This window comes from Dipodomys merriami, unplaced genomic scaffold, assembly GCF_024711535.1.
Source record: "Dipodomys merriami isolate MVZ:Mamm:240054 unplaced genomic scaffold, mDipMer1.0.p SCAF_3, whole genome shotgun sequence".
Classification (NCBI taxonomy): domain Eukaryota; kingdom Metazoa; phylum Chordata; class Mammalia; order Rodentia; family Heteromyidae; genus Dipodomys; species Dipodomys merriami.
The window spans coordinates 106615949-106632659 of NW_027204492.1; the positions used below are offsets into that span (position 1 = coordinate 106615949).

Consider the following 16711-nt stretch of genomic DNA (forward strand, 5'->3'; position numbering starts at 1 on the left):
CCAGATGGCACATCCCACCAAGTCAAAGTTGATCAGCTCAGCCGCATCACACATTTCCCTAGCTCTTGTGCCAAGGGATGCTGTAATCTCTCAGGTAGAAAACAACATATTTTCTGTTACCTTAGTTCTCTTCTTATTTTTTCATAAGAAGTTGCCAATTAACATTCAAAGCTTTTAGGTCTAGAGAATCCTGAGAGATTACTCTCTCTCTGTGTGTGTGTGTGTGTGTGTGTGTGTGTGTGTGTGTGTGTGTGCACTTAAAAAATTAAACATCCTTTCCTAACACTAATATGGCCTCTATCAGGACTATGAATCATGACAAATTAGGTTTTTCTCTTATAACTTTATATGAAGATTTCACTTTCCAATCAGTAGAATAACCAAAGTTTGGTTATTCTGCATGGGAAAAGTAAAAAAATCTAAATGAGGTGAGTGGGGTGGGCACCCGAGATACATCACGGAAATGGAATGTACTGAGAAGTCACAGTGGTTGTATTTAGATTATAAGAAAATGAGAGGAGAATGAAAAGTGATTGGAATCTCTTCTTAATTTTCCTCTACTGAAAAAAATGGCATGCAAAAGGCACTTGACTGGCAGGGCAAATTCATGAAGGCTGCCCTTTCAGACTTGAGCTGAATCTTGTTAAAAGTACCTTCCACTTGGATAACTCACAGAAGAGACTGGGCTGCCCAAAACATCATAGCATCTGTCACTAGACAAAGCACCCTGAGATGCTAAGAGCAGATTCCAGCATCAGCATCTGTGGAGATGACCTTTAAGGTTTGTACGTAAGATTCTTTGATTCCATGTTCCCCAACTGCAAGCTCTTCTTTTGTCATTTTCTACTCAAAAAAGCAGAGCGGCTGAACTGGGCAAAAAAAAATTGCTACGTCCTTGACAGGTCGCCACCCCCAGTGGGGTTTATACACTGTCAGAAGAAGCCTGGTCTAAGTGGGCAACTGTTACAGATTGAGGCTTCAGGTGTACTGCTAATGGGCACTCTGCCACCTGACAAGTCTCAAAGGCTGGTAGAGCCATCCAAGCACTTCAATTGTATTTGGTTTCTTCAGTTCCTTTTGCAGGTAGGATTAGACCATAAGGATTGAGTTCCAGGAGGGAGCAAGATGACCACATCTCACATCTCAGGGAAGACTATTACACTGATAAATCTGGTATCTGCCCAAATGACCAAGCCAGCAGCACCACAGAAGGTTATCATAGTTGTCCCTAAAGTTCTGCAAGATTTTTTTAGATGTTACCTTCTGCCTGGCCTTTCCCCCCATTTTACATAATTTATGCAGTGAAAAAAATCCTAACAAAAAATAAAAGAAATACATAAGGGAGAGAGTTATCAGGACACTATTGACATTTGGGACCAGAAAATTCTGTATTCTGAAGGCTTTTTATGGACTGCATTATGATGTTAAACAGGGATAAAAAGATTTGAAAATCTTACTGATCATAGTTTGAAGGTTCAATTTCTCTGGCCTCTACCCACTAGAAGCCAGTAAGTAGCTCAGCTTTGGCTCATTATTATAACAATCAGATATGTCTGCAGGCATTGTCAAGTGTCCCCTGGAGATGCATAGTCACCCCAGTTGAGAACTACTGCCTGAAAGTTTATTTTAACAGTAGTACCATCCTGAAATGACTCCAAAATTGGAGTATAACTGTAGAACTATGTAAAACACTAGGAAGTAATACTTTAGGTCTGTGAGTCCCAGGTCGCCCTTCGGTACTGCATAGTCTTTGCTTTTGTGTTATTTTGTTTCCAATCATTTCAAAATGTAAAAACTCACTCAGGCTCCAACATTGGTTGGAATTTGAAGATCCTTAGACTGTATAGGAAGGAATGATGGTAATTCCCATAATGATTGAAAGTGTAGAAAGGGTATTTGAAAGACTGGGATCTAGCTGTCGGGTCTTTCTGAGGATAAGATAGCAGTTACGCTGTCTTTCTTGGAAAGCCAGAATTGAATAACTCCAAGTTAAATTCTACTAAAGTGATTTACAAGTTAATTATATTTCATGTAGTTAAGCAAAAACAGCTTAAATTCAATATTTGAATGAAATGAGCAAACATCTCCTTAGTGAGGATATGTCCTTCCTGTGGTCTGGAATTCAACATTCTAGGCGGTGCTTCTGAGGAAGAGGACACTGTACAATGAAAATGTTCCTACCCAATTCTAAAACTAAAAATGTGTTGTGATGTGACTCCAGAGGTTACAAAGGAAGAGAAAAATGGTGTTTTGGAAAAAGAGAAGCCCAGAAACTGCCGGGAAGGCTGTAAGAATCAAATGTCATTTTGAAAAACACAGTTCAAAACAGTTTCTAGAAAATTTCCTTTCCTCGCCACATAAACAGTTTAATAAACTACAGAAGGTAAATACTATTCAACACGGGTTTATTGAGTACCTACTATGTGCCAGGGATTAGGTGGTGCCCTAGACTTGAATTCACCTAGACCCTGGTAGTGAACAGCACGCCAGACAGGAAAACTGCTATATTCAGTCTTCTTGTGAGTTTTTCCTGTAAAAGATTCTAACTTTCTATCTCTGTTTGTTGCTGGTTACACATATTTAATGCTTAACTTTGGGTATTTGGAGTTTCTGCATGTAGATTTTCAGTGCCACGGGTCAGAATCTTCCAAGAAAAAAAATGCCTTTATTCCTAATTACCCTGTTAAGACAACAGGATAGCAATTTTGTCAAATATGATAAAAATGTACCTTGTAAATTATTCAAGTAATTGAATGTAGTATGTTACAGTGTAAAGAGCACTTTGGAGGCTAAAACCCTATGACATCTTAGTCCTGGCTTTGTTGTTTTGTTGTACCCATGCACAAATTAGCTTCTGAGAAGTATTTGTTTCATCTGTAAAATGGAATAGCATTTTAGTTTCCCAGTACATTTCAACATAGTGCATATTTATAATCTATGGGGTTTAATGTAATCATAAGGACTCAGACTCTTCCTTCTGTATGGATGGCTCTGGGATAAATAAAGCATTGTCTTGGTTGTAGCCCAGATCAATTATCCAGACGATCTTCTTAAACTTCATTTTAGATGATCATGAAGAACTACATCCATAAAACTTGTGAGGCCCTACTTTGAAATTGGCTGAGATAAACATCATGGATTTTCTGTTAAAAGACATAATGAGCTAAATTTAATTTCCTAGTGAAATGAAGACTTTTGAAGATCAACATTTATTTTATAAAAGAGGTTCACAATAGTGGAATCCTTCCCAGCACCATCAAATTCCATCCATTGTTAGCACAAATGACATTTTTGTCTCACAGCCTTCAGAAGAAAGCATTGCTAGGTAGCGTGACCCCTCAGAGAATGGGGCCCAATGCTACACTATGGGGGCATAGTATGGTCATCACAGCACTTGAACAAATTTGAGAAATTGTACCTTCGAACTACGATCAGTAAGATATCCAAATACTTTTTCCCTGAGATACTGTCAATTACATTTTTCAAAAATCAACTCTTTTTTAAAAATCTATTTTTATCATTATCCTCATTTAGTCTATTTCTGATCAGCAAAAAAACAACCCACACTAATATCTGAAGAATGAAGATCTTACTGGCTAGGTTTAGCCCTAAAATATGATGTTTTGCTTACAGTACTACCCTCCACTGCCCCACAGTGACTTCCTCCCATTTGGTAGTCAGGAAAAAGCCTCAAACCTTGTTTTTCCTGCTTCATTTTACTTTAAAAATGAAGTAAAACAGGCAGGGACTGTTCTGTGTTGTGTATAATAACATTAACTGTTGGTGCTATCCTTGATGCCAGTAGCGAAGTATCAGAATAACACTAGTAACAGCAGTGACTTTCACTCCTAACACCTTTTTGTAAAGGACAAGCCATCATGTCTCTAAACGCATAAAAAGAAAAAAAAAGTGTTCACTCCCACACTTTACATTGCCATGACTACTGAAGGTCCATTTTCCTATCCCCCTGTTTTATGCATACCAAAAATAGGGGTTGTCTGTAGAAAGAAAAAAAGGCTATATAATTTAAAACTGAAGGCAATTCCCTGTGCTTCATAAGCATGGGTTTTGATAAGCTGTATGGACTCATTTGACCAGAGAACCATGAGCTAGAAATGAGTCCTGACCACTGTTTGATTTGGCGTTCATTTTACCTATACACCTAGAACATGAAAAACCATCCCATCTCTTAAAACAATCCACTGGTTTGACCACTGTATTTTAAAGTTGCCCATTAGATCCATAGGCAAAGCCAGCTTTCTTCTTTCCAGTCCCAACCTTTTTGTGTTTTTCTGTCCTTATCTGATCAAAATCTAATAGGAAGAAAGAATCCTGTTGGGGAAAAAAAAATAACCCACAGATCTGATGTGCCTGTTGATGTCTCATTAACCTTGAGAGTGAATGTAACTGGTGACTGTCCATCACAGTGGCATGATGGTTTGCTAAAGAGGAAAAAAGCCAGTGGAAACATCTGGGGTGGGGGGGGGAGATACAAACAGATGCATCATTTATTAGATAATCTATCAAAAATGGGACATTTCCAACTGTCAAGACTGGCTAAATGATATAGTTTCTTTAAGCCTGTGATGAATCTACTACATGTTTCCTTGGGAATGCATTTGGAGTAGTATTACTTTGAGTGTCAAAATATGCTCAACTGTAGTATTGAGAAACCCATTTTGCTGTTGGGAGTATAATCAGGAGAAAAATAAGGGTGAGCAATAAGTGAATATGTGTGGTGATTTGTGTGCCATTTAAAAAAATCACGAGCCAGTCAAATGCGTGAAGATCCTTATTTCATGAGTCCTCAGTCAGATTCCCTTCTTTACTAATTGCTGATTGATCACATGTCAACAAACACAGGGAGCGAAATAATAGAGGGAAATGAGCAATGAGCTTCCCTTTGGGGATAAATGGTTACCTGGAGAGGAAAGAGGAGGAAAGATTTTCCCAGGTTCACTAACAGATTCCCCTCTTGGAATAAACAGACCAGAAACCTAACCAAACCTGGACCAGAACTCCCTAGAAAACTAGTATCTTCCATCCCTGAGCACCAGAATCTCAGCTGGGACTGCATCCTGTGTAGGCTCCCCAGAGGCGACTCTGAAGTAAACAAACCCTAAGGTCCCACTCGGCATTCAGAAAGAACATTCTCACCTATGTTTTGCTATTTCCCTTCCATGATTTCCACTTTCCCATGTCTGGTCGTCACTCCTGTGCTTTTCTTAGGAACTTCTTGAAAGTTCTCACCATGAACCGCACTTTTCACATCAAATTCCCACCTCCCGCCGATGGCACAACCAGTTTCTGCGAGTGTCACCTTCTCACCAGCTGCTCGCTTTCCTCTGCTCTTTTCAGGGTTACACAGCCAGGCTTGTGCCCCTCAGCCTCCTGGCCCTGTCCCTCATTCCCACCCCCCTCCAGTGCCCCCAGATAAAAGTGGATCCATGGATTTCCCCCTTTTATTCCCCCTAAAGAAGTTCCACCCGCCTTCCCCCCCCCCCCGCCTCGCATTTCGGAGGACACGAGCTACTGTGAAAGATGAAGTAACTGCGAATTGCAAACATCATGTCCTACCCTCCATACAGATATGGCTACGATGCTGCGGAGAGGCGAGCAGCACGCAGCCCCCGTTTTTGCCCGGACCCCACTTTTGGTTAGATGGGAGGCATTTTCCTCACCATCCCATTCCCATTCCTTTATCCCCAACCATCACCCCGTTCTTAAATCCTGCCCCGCAGCAGCCTTTCTCAACACATTTCGGGGGGCTGGGGGGGGAGACCAGAGGGGAAGGGCGACCCAACTGGGGAGAGGAGTGGGGTTTCTGCGGCTTCCCTCCGCCCCGCCGAGCATAGTATTTTATTCGCAACTAGCGAGACTTTTGAATGTCTTCTCTCGTCCTACTTCGGGGCCAAGTGACCCCCTCCCTCCCATCTTCATCCCCCCCAAAAAAACAAGCGCACCGACCACAGCACCGCCGCCGCCCCAACTGTTGCAGCGGTTGCGGGGTGACGGCGGAGGCGGGCCGGGAAGGGCCGGGCCGGGAGCCGGACGCTCCCTACCGTGGAGGCTGGGAGGCTCCGGGGTGGCCGCCTAGGGGCGCGCAGTGCCGGGGGAGCCCCTGCCGCCACCGCCTGGGATAAGGAAAGGCGGCGATCTCAGGCGGGACCCCGCGCAGATCGAGCCCTGCCGGGGCAGCCGCGCCCGGAGAAGGGCTGTCCGAACCCGCCCCCTTCTCACCTTTAAGATCAGGTCGGTGTGATGCTGGTCCAGCATGTTGGCTTTCTGGAAGGAGGTGACGATGACCCGGCCGTAGCGCCCAGGGGTCTGCAGGTCCGAGTAGAGCCGGTGCTTGGAGCGGTTGACCGGGAAGAGGCTGTTGACGAGGTTGCGCTCGATCTTGGCCAGGCTGTGCTGGGGCGCCAGCAGGTGCTCCACGCTCTCTTCCACCTGGTAGCGGCTGAAGCTGGCGCCGAGCAGGATGGAGATGAGCACCGGTGCCGAGGCGAAGAACACCGGGTGACTGGCAATGAAGTGGCCAAGCCGGGAGAAACACGTCCTCAAGCCCCTGTGCAGAACCTGCCGCAGCATCCTAGAGCAGAGCGGGCGCGGGAGGAGGGCGAGGCGCACGCTCGGCGCGGGCTCGGGCGGCGGCGGCGGCGGCGGTGGTGGCGCCCGCGGTGGTGGTGGTGGTGGCGGTGGCGGCGGCGGCGGCGGCGGCGGCGGCGGCGACGGCGGCGGCGGCGGCGGCGGCGGCGGCGAAGGAGGCAAGACCCTGAGCTCTCCTGGAGCCGCGGCACCACCATCGGGGAGTCCCGCGCCGCGCCTCGGGAGGGTCCCCTCGGGCTGGAGACACGCCCTCCAGCCCGCAGCCGCGCCCGCTTGGAGAGCCCCCCAGCTTGGCGGCCTCCGCGCCGCCCCCACCCCGCCCTACCCTAGGCGTCCTCCCAGCCCCTCCCCCCCGCTACCTCCTGGCCCCGGGGGGGGGGACTCCTCCACCTTGTCCCTCTCAGCGCGCTTACGGCCGGGATTAGCTCCCCCGCCGCGGTGCGTCGTGACCCCCACTCCCCACTCACCCGACCCCCAAGGCCAACGATCGGGTGGTGCGGGGAGCGGCGGCGGCTCTTGCAGCTTAAAGACTCTGCGCGCCAGCCCAGGAACACGAGGACGGAGAATTCCAAGCTACACCCAGTCCCCTCCCCTCGTGCACTCCCCTCCCCCGGCCTGGCCCGGGCCGCACTCCCCTCCTCCCCCTCCCCCCACTTGCCCTCCTCCCGGGGAGACCCAGAGACAAATAAAGAAATGGCCTGGATTTTCCAAACAAAAAGTAAAGAGTTCTCCCCCCCGGGGGGGGGGATAAGGGAGGGGGAGGAGGACGAGCAGACCCCACTTGCAGTCAAGTCTCTCTAGAGATGGAAAGGAACTGGCTAAAGACTGCGTGCACCCCAAGCTCTCGCCAGGCTCAGGTGGGGGCGAGCCCAGGCTGGTGTGGAGAGAGAGAGAGGGGGGGGGGGAAGCGGGTAGGTGGGAAGCCAAGACGCTCAAGCGTGGAAATCACGCCTCCTCCGAAGTAAGAGCCATTTACGATCGCCCCGCCACTGCAGCTTCCGTGGGACCCTGGGCTACCGGTGTACGTCTGGAGCACGTCCACGCAAAATGTGTCAGTGGAGAAGCTTCCTCCTGCGCCCTAATTTTAAGATTGCTCCAGAGTCGATTGGAGCTGGCTAGTTGTATTGCACACATACATCCCCCCAATCCCACCCCCAGTACCCCAATAATAAAAGTGCTGATAACGACAAGTGAGTGGAAAACTGTGTAGCGCTAGGGCTCGGAGCTCCCTGCCCTGCCTTCTCCTCCCCCCCCCCCCGCTCTCTGTCGTCACTGGCAGGTTTGGGGGACCTGGTACAGCGGAGCTGGCGCGGGCGCCCCTGCGGGTGTAGAGTGAGGAAGGATAGTCAGGGGGTCGTGGCATGAACCCCCTTTCCCTCCCTCTACCTTCTCCACACGCGTGGATGCATGTGATGGGGGGGGCAGGCATTATTTCAGACCTGGAGAGATGCCGGTCTGGGAGCGTGTCGAGCCGCAGGGGGCGCGGGGGAGCCCGTGGGGGGGGGCGCCGACGGTTTGGCAAAGTTGGGCGTGTGCGTGTGAGCGCCAGCCATGAGCTAGCAGGCAGCCACTGTGGCTCCCCTCACACTCCCCTTCGGGAGATTCCCTTCCCTCCCCCTCCCCCAGAAGGCGGGCGCCGGCTTCGGCCTGGGATAGACCTGCGGCGGCGGCGGGAACGGCCACGCACAGGTACCATTTAGCGCGTTGCTCTGCGCGCTCCAAACCCTTGGGTCCGTCCACTGCCAAGGGGACCGAGCTGGATCTCGGAGTCTGGGTCACTAAGGCGCCCAGTCTGGCGAGGGTGGAGGTGGGAAGCCGGGCTTGAGGAGCTGGGAGGGGGGAGGGGAGGGGGGAGGGGAGGGGGGAGGGCCCCCGGGGCTTTGCCCTCCAAGCTCTGGGCCTCCCCATCCCGCGCCTCCGGTTACTGCCTCTTGGCTTCCCAAATGCCCTGAGGAAGTCAGCGGCTGGGAGACGCGACCCGTGGAGTTGTGGCTCTCATAATACTGAGTGAGGACCTGACTATGAACCCAAATCGAAGGACTGTGGAATCGGGACGGGAGGAGGAAGAAGAGGAGGATGAGGAGGAGAAAGAGAAGGGGGAGGGTGTGTGTGGTGGCGGGGGAGGGGGGGAGATGAATGGGTGGGAGAACGCGATTTGCATGTGGTTCCCATCCCAGACTCCCTACCGCCCAGTGGCCCTACACTTCTCAAACTGAACTTGAGAACTTGCACGTTTGGCGACAGGAAGTGGCGGGCTGAGAAATCCTCCTTTTTAGACAAGCCCGTTCCCTTTCCCCACGCCCTCTTCTCCATTCCCTCCGCCACACCTGCAACCATTTGCACGGCCCCATTCCCGGGACACACTTGTCTGGCTCGGCCTGGGCTCCTCAGGTCCTTCCCCGCCGTTTCTCTCTTCCGAGATTTCTCTGCTCACGCTCTCGATTCCCCTCCCTGATCTCGGTTTGTGAAAGCTCTCCAGTATGCCTAAATCTAGCAGCTCTAAGGAACCCCCCCGCCGCCCCCCAGCGCTTCTAATTGCCATCCTGAGAAAGGACACGTTGAAAGGGGCTCGAAATTCCTCGGCCACACTCCATTGGTGCCCTTCCCCCCCGCCCCAGCATCTTAATTTCTGCTTGCCGCGCTGCTCTGCAGCGCTTTGCTGATTCACGATGATCGCGGAGGGAGAAGCCTCATTGACTTGTGCCCCAGCAAGCGGCGAGGCGAGCTCTAGTGGCTGCGAGGGCACGTGCTTTGGGAAACCACCCACTATTGAGCAGCCAAGGCATTAAATGGCAAGGTGCATGGCCTGTATGGGCTCTTAGTACTGGAAGAGGAAAAGATGGAGGGGGGGATGTGTGTGGAGGGGGAGTGGGAGGGGGGGGTGGACGGTGGGAAATACTGCGAGCCCAGCCCCCTTCCACTGAGCCAGTGGCAGCCTAGTGGGTGGACATGTCTCAAGAGGCCTTAAATCGTTCTCTGCACAGGAACAGAAAGAGGGATTTTTTTTTTAACATGCACCCCGGTGCCAACTTAAGAACAAAAGTAAGAGGAGGGAAACCAGCCTACTGATCTACTTGGGAACCTTTATTAATATTTGGGTAAAAGTCTTTTTATTCTAAACCCCAGTGGTTCCCTTCCGACCTTGATTCACTGTACTCCTTAGAATTTGTGGCCTTTTAATGTCAGCCCTTTCACCCGCTGGAGAGCAGGAATGCGCTCTCTCCTTGCTGGGCTGAATCTTAGACCTGAGACACACAGCATTGCTCAACCAGCCAGGGTGGGAATGCTGCCCTCCCACACAGAAAGGACATTTCCTTGGTGACAGAGCATTAAGTCGACTCCCAACTCCCTTCCTAATGTCCTGTTTTTGGAGGGAACTTCCACCTGGTCAGGTTTGCCTCAGAGACAGAACAGCTCAAGTGTGAACATTCAGCCACTGTTAATTGTTGGCATTATAGTCAGTGTTGTTTATGTGGAGGACAGAGAGAGAAGGGTGGGGAGAGGAGTAAAGGAGGAGGTGGGAGACACACAGACAGACAGACAGACAGACAGACAGACAGACAGACCGACAGACAGACAGACAGACAGGCAGGCAGGCAGGCAGGCAGGCAGGCAGGCAGGCCCCAGAGAGAAAAGTTACCTCCTTCCATCTTTTCTTCATTAAGATTTCCAGAAACATTGTCACCACCAAAGATTTGGTTTTGCACTTGGGACAATGACATAGAGAACAGAACTTCCATCTGACTGTGTCTAAATGAAGATCAATGCATATTAATATTAGATAATTTAGGAAATAAAGGAAATGAAATCACCTGTATCCCTGAACACCCACCAACTTTCAAAGGCAACCATTGATATTAAACAATATACTAAACAATAACAATATACTAAGCAATTGCACTATAATAAGCAATAAACAAAGGCTTGGTTGAAAAGCTACTGGATTGAAACCTTACTATCCTGCTTACTAGCAATCATAAATGGGATGAATAATTTCATTAATCATGTCAGTTTTCTTTTCTGGAAAATAGAATAATAATAACTATCCTCATAGACAATTTAAATAAATGAGAAGACGTAAAGCACTTGAAACAGCACCTAGAATGTAAAAAGCATTTAGTAAGTGATAGTATAATATTATCTCATCTCTCTTACTTGTGTGTGTCTGAACACAAGGTCTATGCCTCACACCCAGGAGCTGGCCGGGTACTAGGAGCTGGGTCTCGGTGTTTCTAGAAGCTGGACAGACACTCAGAGCTAAGCTTTGGTGTTCTTGTGTTGAACATAAACCATTTCTCAAAACACTAATGTCAGATAAGGGCATTTTGTAACTGTGATAAATTAAGCCAAATTGAGGAGCACTCCATAATCATATGTGTACCTAGACAAAACATGAGACTTGTTGAAATCATTTAAAAAGATGACCAAGCAGATCCTTATCCTGGCTAATGTAAGTTAATATTATCATTTTCTTAAAGCAAATTACATTTTTAACTTCCTTTTTTACCTCTAGATAAAGGTTTATTAAAACACCTAATCATAAAATTATTGTATTCAATCTGGAACAAGGACCAATGACTTAAACTCTGAGATCACTTAATACAAACTCAAATCCTTTGTAACAGTGTCGTATTAAAATGCAATGAAACTGTGAACCCAGCTTGATCGACTACTGGTGTAGTCCTGACTGGTCTTTGATGTTGACAATGTGCATACAATATGCACTTTTTTTTTCTAAATTTGAGGATGACTTAAAAAACCCACTGGTCACCATATTTTCCCTTAATATCATCAGTATTTTCTCATGTCAATTAAGATCACTATCAAGGATTCTAATAACCTTATTGAATTCCATTGTATGTGTGAACCTTAATTTATTTAAATTACATTGTTGGAATTTTTAACTTTTCTTTTACCAATAACTCTAAGCTGCACATCCTGTATATAAATCTCTGACTGCATCTTTCTTTTTTTAGGGTCAAATATCCACCACTATATTTTAAGTAGTGTTCCTAACAGATGCCCTTGTAATTATTGTTAAATTGGAAGAGACAAAGACATTCCTTCACAGGTATTAAATTATTTGCTAAACTACTGAATTAGTCCCATTTTACAGATATGTCTGTCATCTGTTAAATTTGAGATAAGCCAGTTGGCTTAGTTTTGCTCAGAGATGCCAGAGGAATTGATCATGGAATGGAAATGGAGTTTCAAAAGAAGCAGTTATTTGGTTTGCTTATGTTAGAAACATGGGACGAGGCTTGTCTACCAAATGTATCAAACTGTATCATGCATTAACTTTCAATTACAGCACCATTTTCTGACTGAGAAACAACAAAAACATTTCTATGCATATCTCCATTCTAAACAGTGCTGTGCCAACTGTGAAATCATTTTGCATAGGAGGATTGTGCAAAAGGTGTTTAGAGAGTCTTAAACTGAGGTTGGAATGAAGTGCAGTATATTTGTCATTAGTTTATATCAATCTCAATAACACTAAGATATTGCTAAGTGATGTATTGGCATATCTGCCATTCTTCAATATCTAGATTTCTTGGAGAATGGAAACTGACAGGGAAGGCCGAAATATTGCAAGGATTACCCACTAAAAGTAAGAAAGTTCACCCAGCAAAGTTACCTTGAGTGAGATTGTCTCCATGAAATATCTGTTGGTTCTCATCTTTGTCTTAATCAAGAAGCTGTGTGTGTGTGTGTGTGTGTGTGTGTGTGTGTGTGTGTGTGTGTGTGTGTGTGTGTGTGTGTGTGTGTGTGTGTGTGTGTGTGTGTGTCCCTGAGCTTTTTTTGTTTAAGGTTAGCACTCTACCACTTGAACCATAGCTCCACTTCTGGCTTCTTTGGTAGTTTATTAGAGATAAGAGTCTCAGGAATGTTCTTGCCTTGGCTAGCTTTGAACTATGAACCTCAGTTCTCAGCCTCCTGAGTGGCTAGTATTACAGACATGGACCACTGCTGCCCAGCTTAAGAAGATGTTTTTTATGCAGAGCAATACTGTGCTCCTCAAGACAATATCCCAAGGAAAACTTCTAAAAATAGTTTAAACTTGCAGTGAAACAGAGAAAGCATGCGTGGTAAGCTCTAATAATCGGTTTAAGATAAAGACACACACTACTAAATGATCTCTGCCCAAAAGTGTGTAGATTATATGCCTAAGGTCTTCTTCAATGTTCTGTCTTAGCAGGCTGTTAGTATTAACATGAATCTTTTAATGGGCCATTATAACATAAGGAAAAAAGTCATACAAAAATCATCTTCCTGAAGACACATGGCTAAGGTCTAAGAGGGGGCTACTTCATGCATTGGTCCAGGGGGAAATATTTTAGCAAACAGTCTGCTTGTGCTCACAGTGATACTGCTGGGTTGAAGTGGCTGTGTCCCTATCTTTGTTTTTGTTTCTGTCGTCCATTAAATATGACCTCACTTTCCATCATTCAAAATCCTTCCAATCTTTTAATGTTTTCCTAAAATCCCAAGACACATAGCTAATGAGTTTTTTTTCAGATTTCCATAACCAAAACTGATTAACTTTATTCAATGATTTTATTTGAATTATTTCAGAAAGTATGCACACCATGATCAACAATTAGGTTTCTTTCTCTTAAGGAATTCATAGCACAATAGGACTGAACAAACACAGATAAAAGTAACATAAGAACCTCTGAAGGGTAGATGCTAGGGAAGAGGGTCCATCTCACCGCTGGGTGGGAGCTCATCTAATGTATAGGTGGGAGTGGACAGTTAGCTCAGTGGTAGAGCACTTTTCTAGCATGCAGAAGGCCCTCAGTTTGATTCCCAGCACCCACACAGGAGTGAACGTGCATACACACACACACACACACACACACACACACACACACACACACACACACACACACACACACACACACACACACACCTATTTTCTTAACAAAATTGTAATTTCCTAATGGCTAAGAACCTTCCCTTGAACTTTTGATTCTGCTTTCAGGCCCTCAGTGCCAGGAACTGACAGAGTAGGCTTGAGTAAATCCATGTTGGTGGTTCATTGCAGTAAAATACATAAATTGTCTAAGGAAAATGAGTGTATGGTTACATTCAGACAAATGGTTCTTAAATAATGTTTTGTATTGGAACCGAGGAAAAGTAATTGTAAAAAGGAAGCGGTTACCATTTCTGATCCCACATGTTCAAAATATGTGTTACTCAACAGGAGAAATTTGGGTTGTAAATAAGCTGGATGTGGGTGCCCGTTTAAAGAGAAAATCTTTAAATTGGACAAGCACATTTTAGTATACAAATACATGTTGCTAAGTATAAATGAGCATCTTTTCCCTAAACTTGGCTGAATGGGACGCTGGTTTAGATACACTGCACAAAGAGACTTAGAGGCAATGGAACATTGAAAGCAGTAAAGAGTGCATGCATTTAAAAACTAATCTCTAACTCAAGTGAGTGGGAAGGAAGTTGTATTTTTGCACACATCAGCTTTGGCTTACCTTTTGGTCCCTGGCTGGGGAAATAGTTCTAAAATTTTGAACGTGGTCAAAGAAGGATGATCATTCCTTATTTTGGGTGTACCTGAGTAATATCACTGTCTTAATAGCAAACAAAGTGCAATTCAGACTTTTCATTAAGCCAAACTAGTTTTCCCTTCATTGCATTTAAATGAGGAGAATTTAGGTACATTATTCACTTTCAGCACCAGGGACAGATCTGATTAAACTTAACTACCCCTACACTTTCTAGCTTCCATCACTTCCAAGTTGACTTTAGAGAAATTTGAGAACTAACAGAGGTTCTTTAAACTAATATAATCAACGAGTTGATCATCATTTTCTAAGCCAGGCTAATTAAAAAGGAAATGATTTTAAATTGGTGGACCACTAATCCAATATGATGTTTCAAATTATGCCTAGTAATTTATGCCCTTGTAATGAGTTTGACTGGAGAGGCAAGCATTTAAAGAGGAATGTTAGAAATGCCTGAACTATATTGTCTTATGTTTTGGTGAGTAATTGTGCAGAAAATTTAAAAGAAAAGATGGAAAATGGGGACAAGCTCATTTTTAATGCATTTTTATGTGCCAAATTTAGCCCTAGGCACTTTCAAAATCACTTTGTGGGCTATTAATTATTGTCAAACCCATTTTAAAGAGGGAAAATTGAGGATTATGGGGATTAAATATCTTGTCCAGGATTGCACTGTAAGGGAAATATAACTTGAACTTAGAACCCAAGACTATCTGAAATATGTATTATGTATTATGTTTAATCATTCAAATTTTTTCTTTTTTATTGTGAAAATACTGTACAGAGGGGTTACAATTACATGGGCAAGATAATGAGTACATTTCTTATCAAGCATTGTAGCCTCCTCCTTTGTTTCCCCTTCCCATCCCTTCCCATCCCCCTCCACCCCCAATCCTCCTCCCCCCCACCAAAGTTTTGAAGTTCGTTTTCAACATAACGTGTACATCTCATTGTTGCAATGGGTCCACCTGTATCCCTATTTAAATGATTTTTTTCCCCTTCCCCTCCACAAATTATACCAACATCAAATACAGTGAAAGCAGGGGTTATACCGTGGGGGAGGGACATACAAAGCAACAAAAAAAAAATAATCTTATAAATGTGTTAGAAACAATCGCATGAAAGAAAAAAAAACATTTGAACACATATCTTAGGGTTCATTTCCTTAACATCAACTTATCTGACCTTTTCTGCTTGTCTCGGACATATACTAGTTATTGCAAATAAGGGAAACCATGGGACCTATGTTTCTTTGGGCCTGGCTTACTTCACTTAGTATAATTTTAAGCATAAAATTACTTGACTCCATTTCTAAAATGCCTTGACTGGATTTAAATGTGTTAAAAGCATCTTTTGGATAACATAGGGTACTATGAATATTCTAAACAAGTTAATGCAATTTCTGCTTTGGCTAATCATTTCATAGTATTGTAAAATGGCACTATTGAGACCATCCATTAATCAGTGTTTTTAATGTTTGGATTCATTTCTGATGTTGATATTCTTTAGAGGCATTTTGTGGACCAACAAAAATATTGTTATGGAACCCGAAGTGTTTGCTGATCTAATTCAACCCACACTTTTTACAGATGGCAAAACTTTTGCAGTCCTTGTCTGGATTCTACCATGAAAAAAAAAATTCTCAAAATGTTAAAATGGAAAACTGTTAAGTTGTTCCAAAAAATATACAACAGGAAAATGAACCAAATAAACCCTGACCTTTTGCATGTTGAAATGCTTCCAGCTTTTAGAGGTTCACTAGTAGTCATTATATTGCTAAGTGAAAGCTTCTTTAATTCCCTTCCTTTACTATGTAAAATGAGCAGAGACCAATCACCAGATCTGTTGTCTTATGTTTGAACATAGGGAGCACAACAAAGCAGGGAATTTCTGGATACAACTTTTAGCTTCAGGGCAGTCTTTCTTTGATGTTTATATATTTACTCCTTTCAAAATCATACTCTAGAGCATAACCCAAGAACAAAGCCCCTCATCCCTTCCGTTATTAGAACTATGTACTTCTTGCTTTGACTTTAAAAAATGACAAAGCTACAAGGCATTCTGTTCCCCGTGGCTGATCACTTCCTTCCAGTGCATGGCATTAGGTTGGTGAATTAATTAATTGTAAAATATGATATACATATTCACACATATTAGAATTGCAGAAAAGTTAAATCAGGAAGCAGCTCATAGGAGAGGCTAACAAAGAAAAATCAAAAGTCAGCTGGGCGCTGTTGGCTCATGCCTGTAATCCTAGCTACTCAGGAGGCTGAGATCTGAGGATCATGGTTCAAAGCCAGGCTGGGCAGGAAAGTCTGTGAGACTCATATCTCCAATTAACCACCAGAAACTGGAAGTGGGGCTGTGGCTCAAATGGTAGAGCGCTCACCTTCAGTTGAAGAGCTGAGGGACAGAGCCCAGGCCCAGAGTTTAAGCCCCATAACTGGAAAAAAAATAATCCCTGTTTTTAAAGCATGGGACTTGGAACTTCCACCTTCAGGCATCTTCTGAATATCTTGTAAAGGGTAGGTTATTCTAAACATGGGGAATTCTATTCTGCCATAAGTTGAAAAGTT

General features: G+C 44.8%; 1 protein-coding gene across 1 annotated transcript in view; it reads right to left on the reverse strand.

The window, feature by feature from the left end:
• Ptchd1 (patched domain containing 1) overlaps positions 1–6600 on the reverse strand; it is a 57160-nt gene extending 50560 nt beyond the window's left edge. Inside the window, exon 1 of the mRNA XM_070040717.1 lies at positions 6241–6600. Within this exon, the coding sequence (XP_069896818.1) occupies positions 6241–6591 (351 nt within the window). The 5' untranslated portion in view covers positions 6592–6600. The remainder of the gene's footprint in view (positions 1–6240) is intronic.
• Between the last annotated feature and the right edge of the window lie 10111 nt (positions 6601–16711).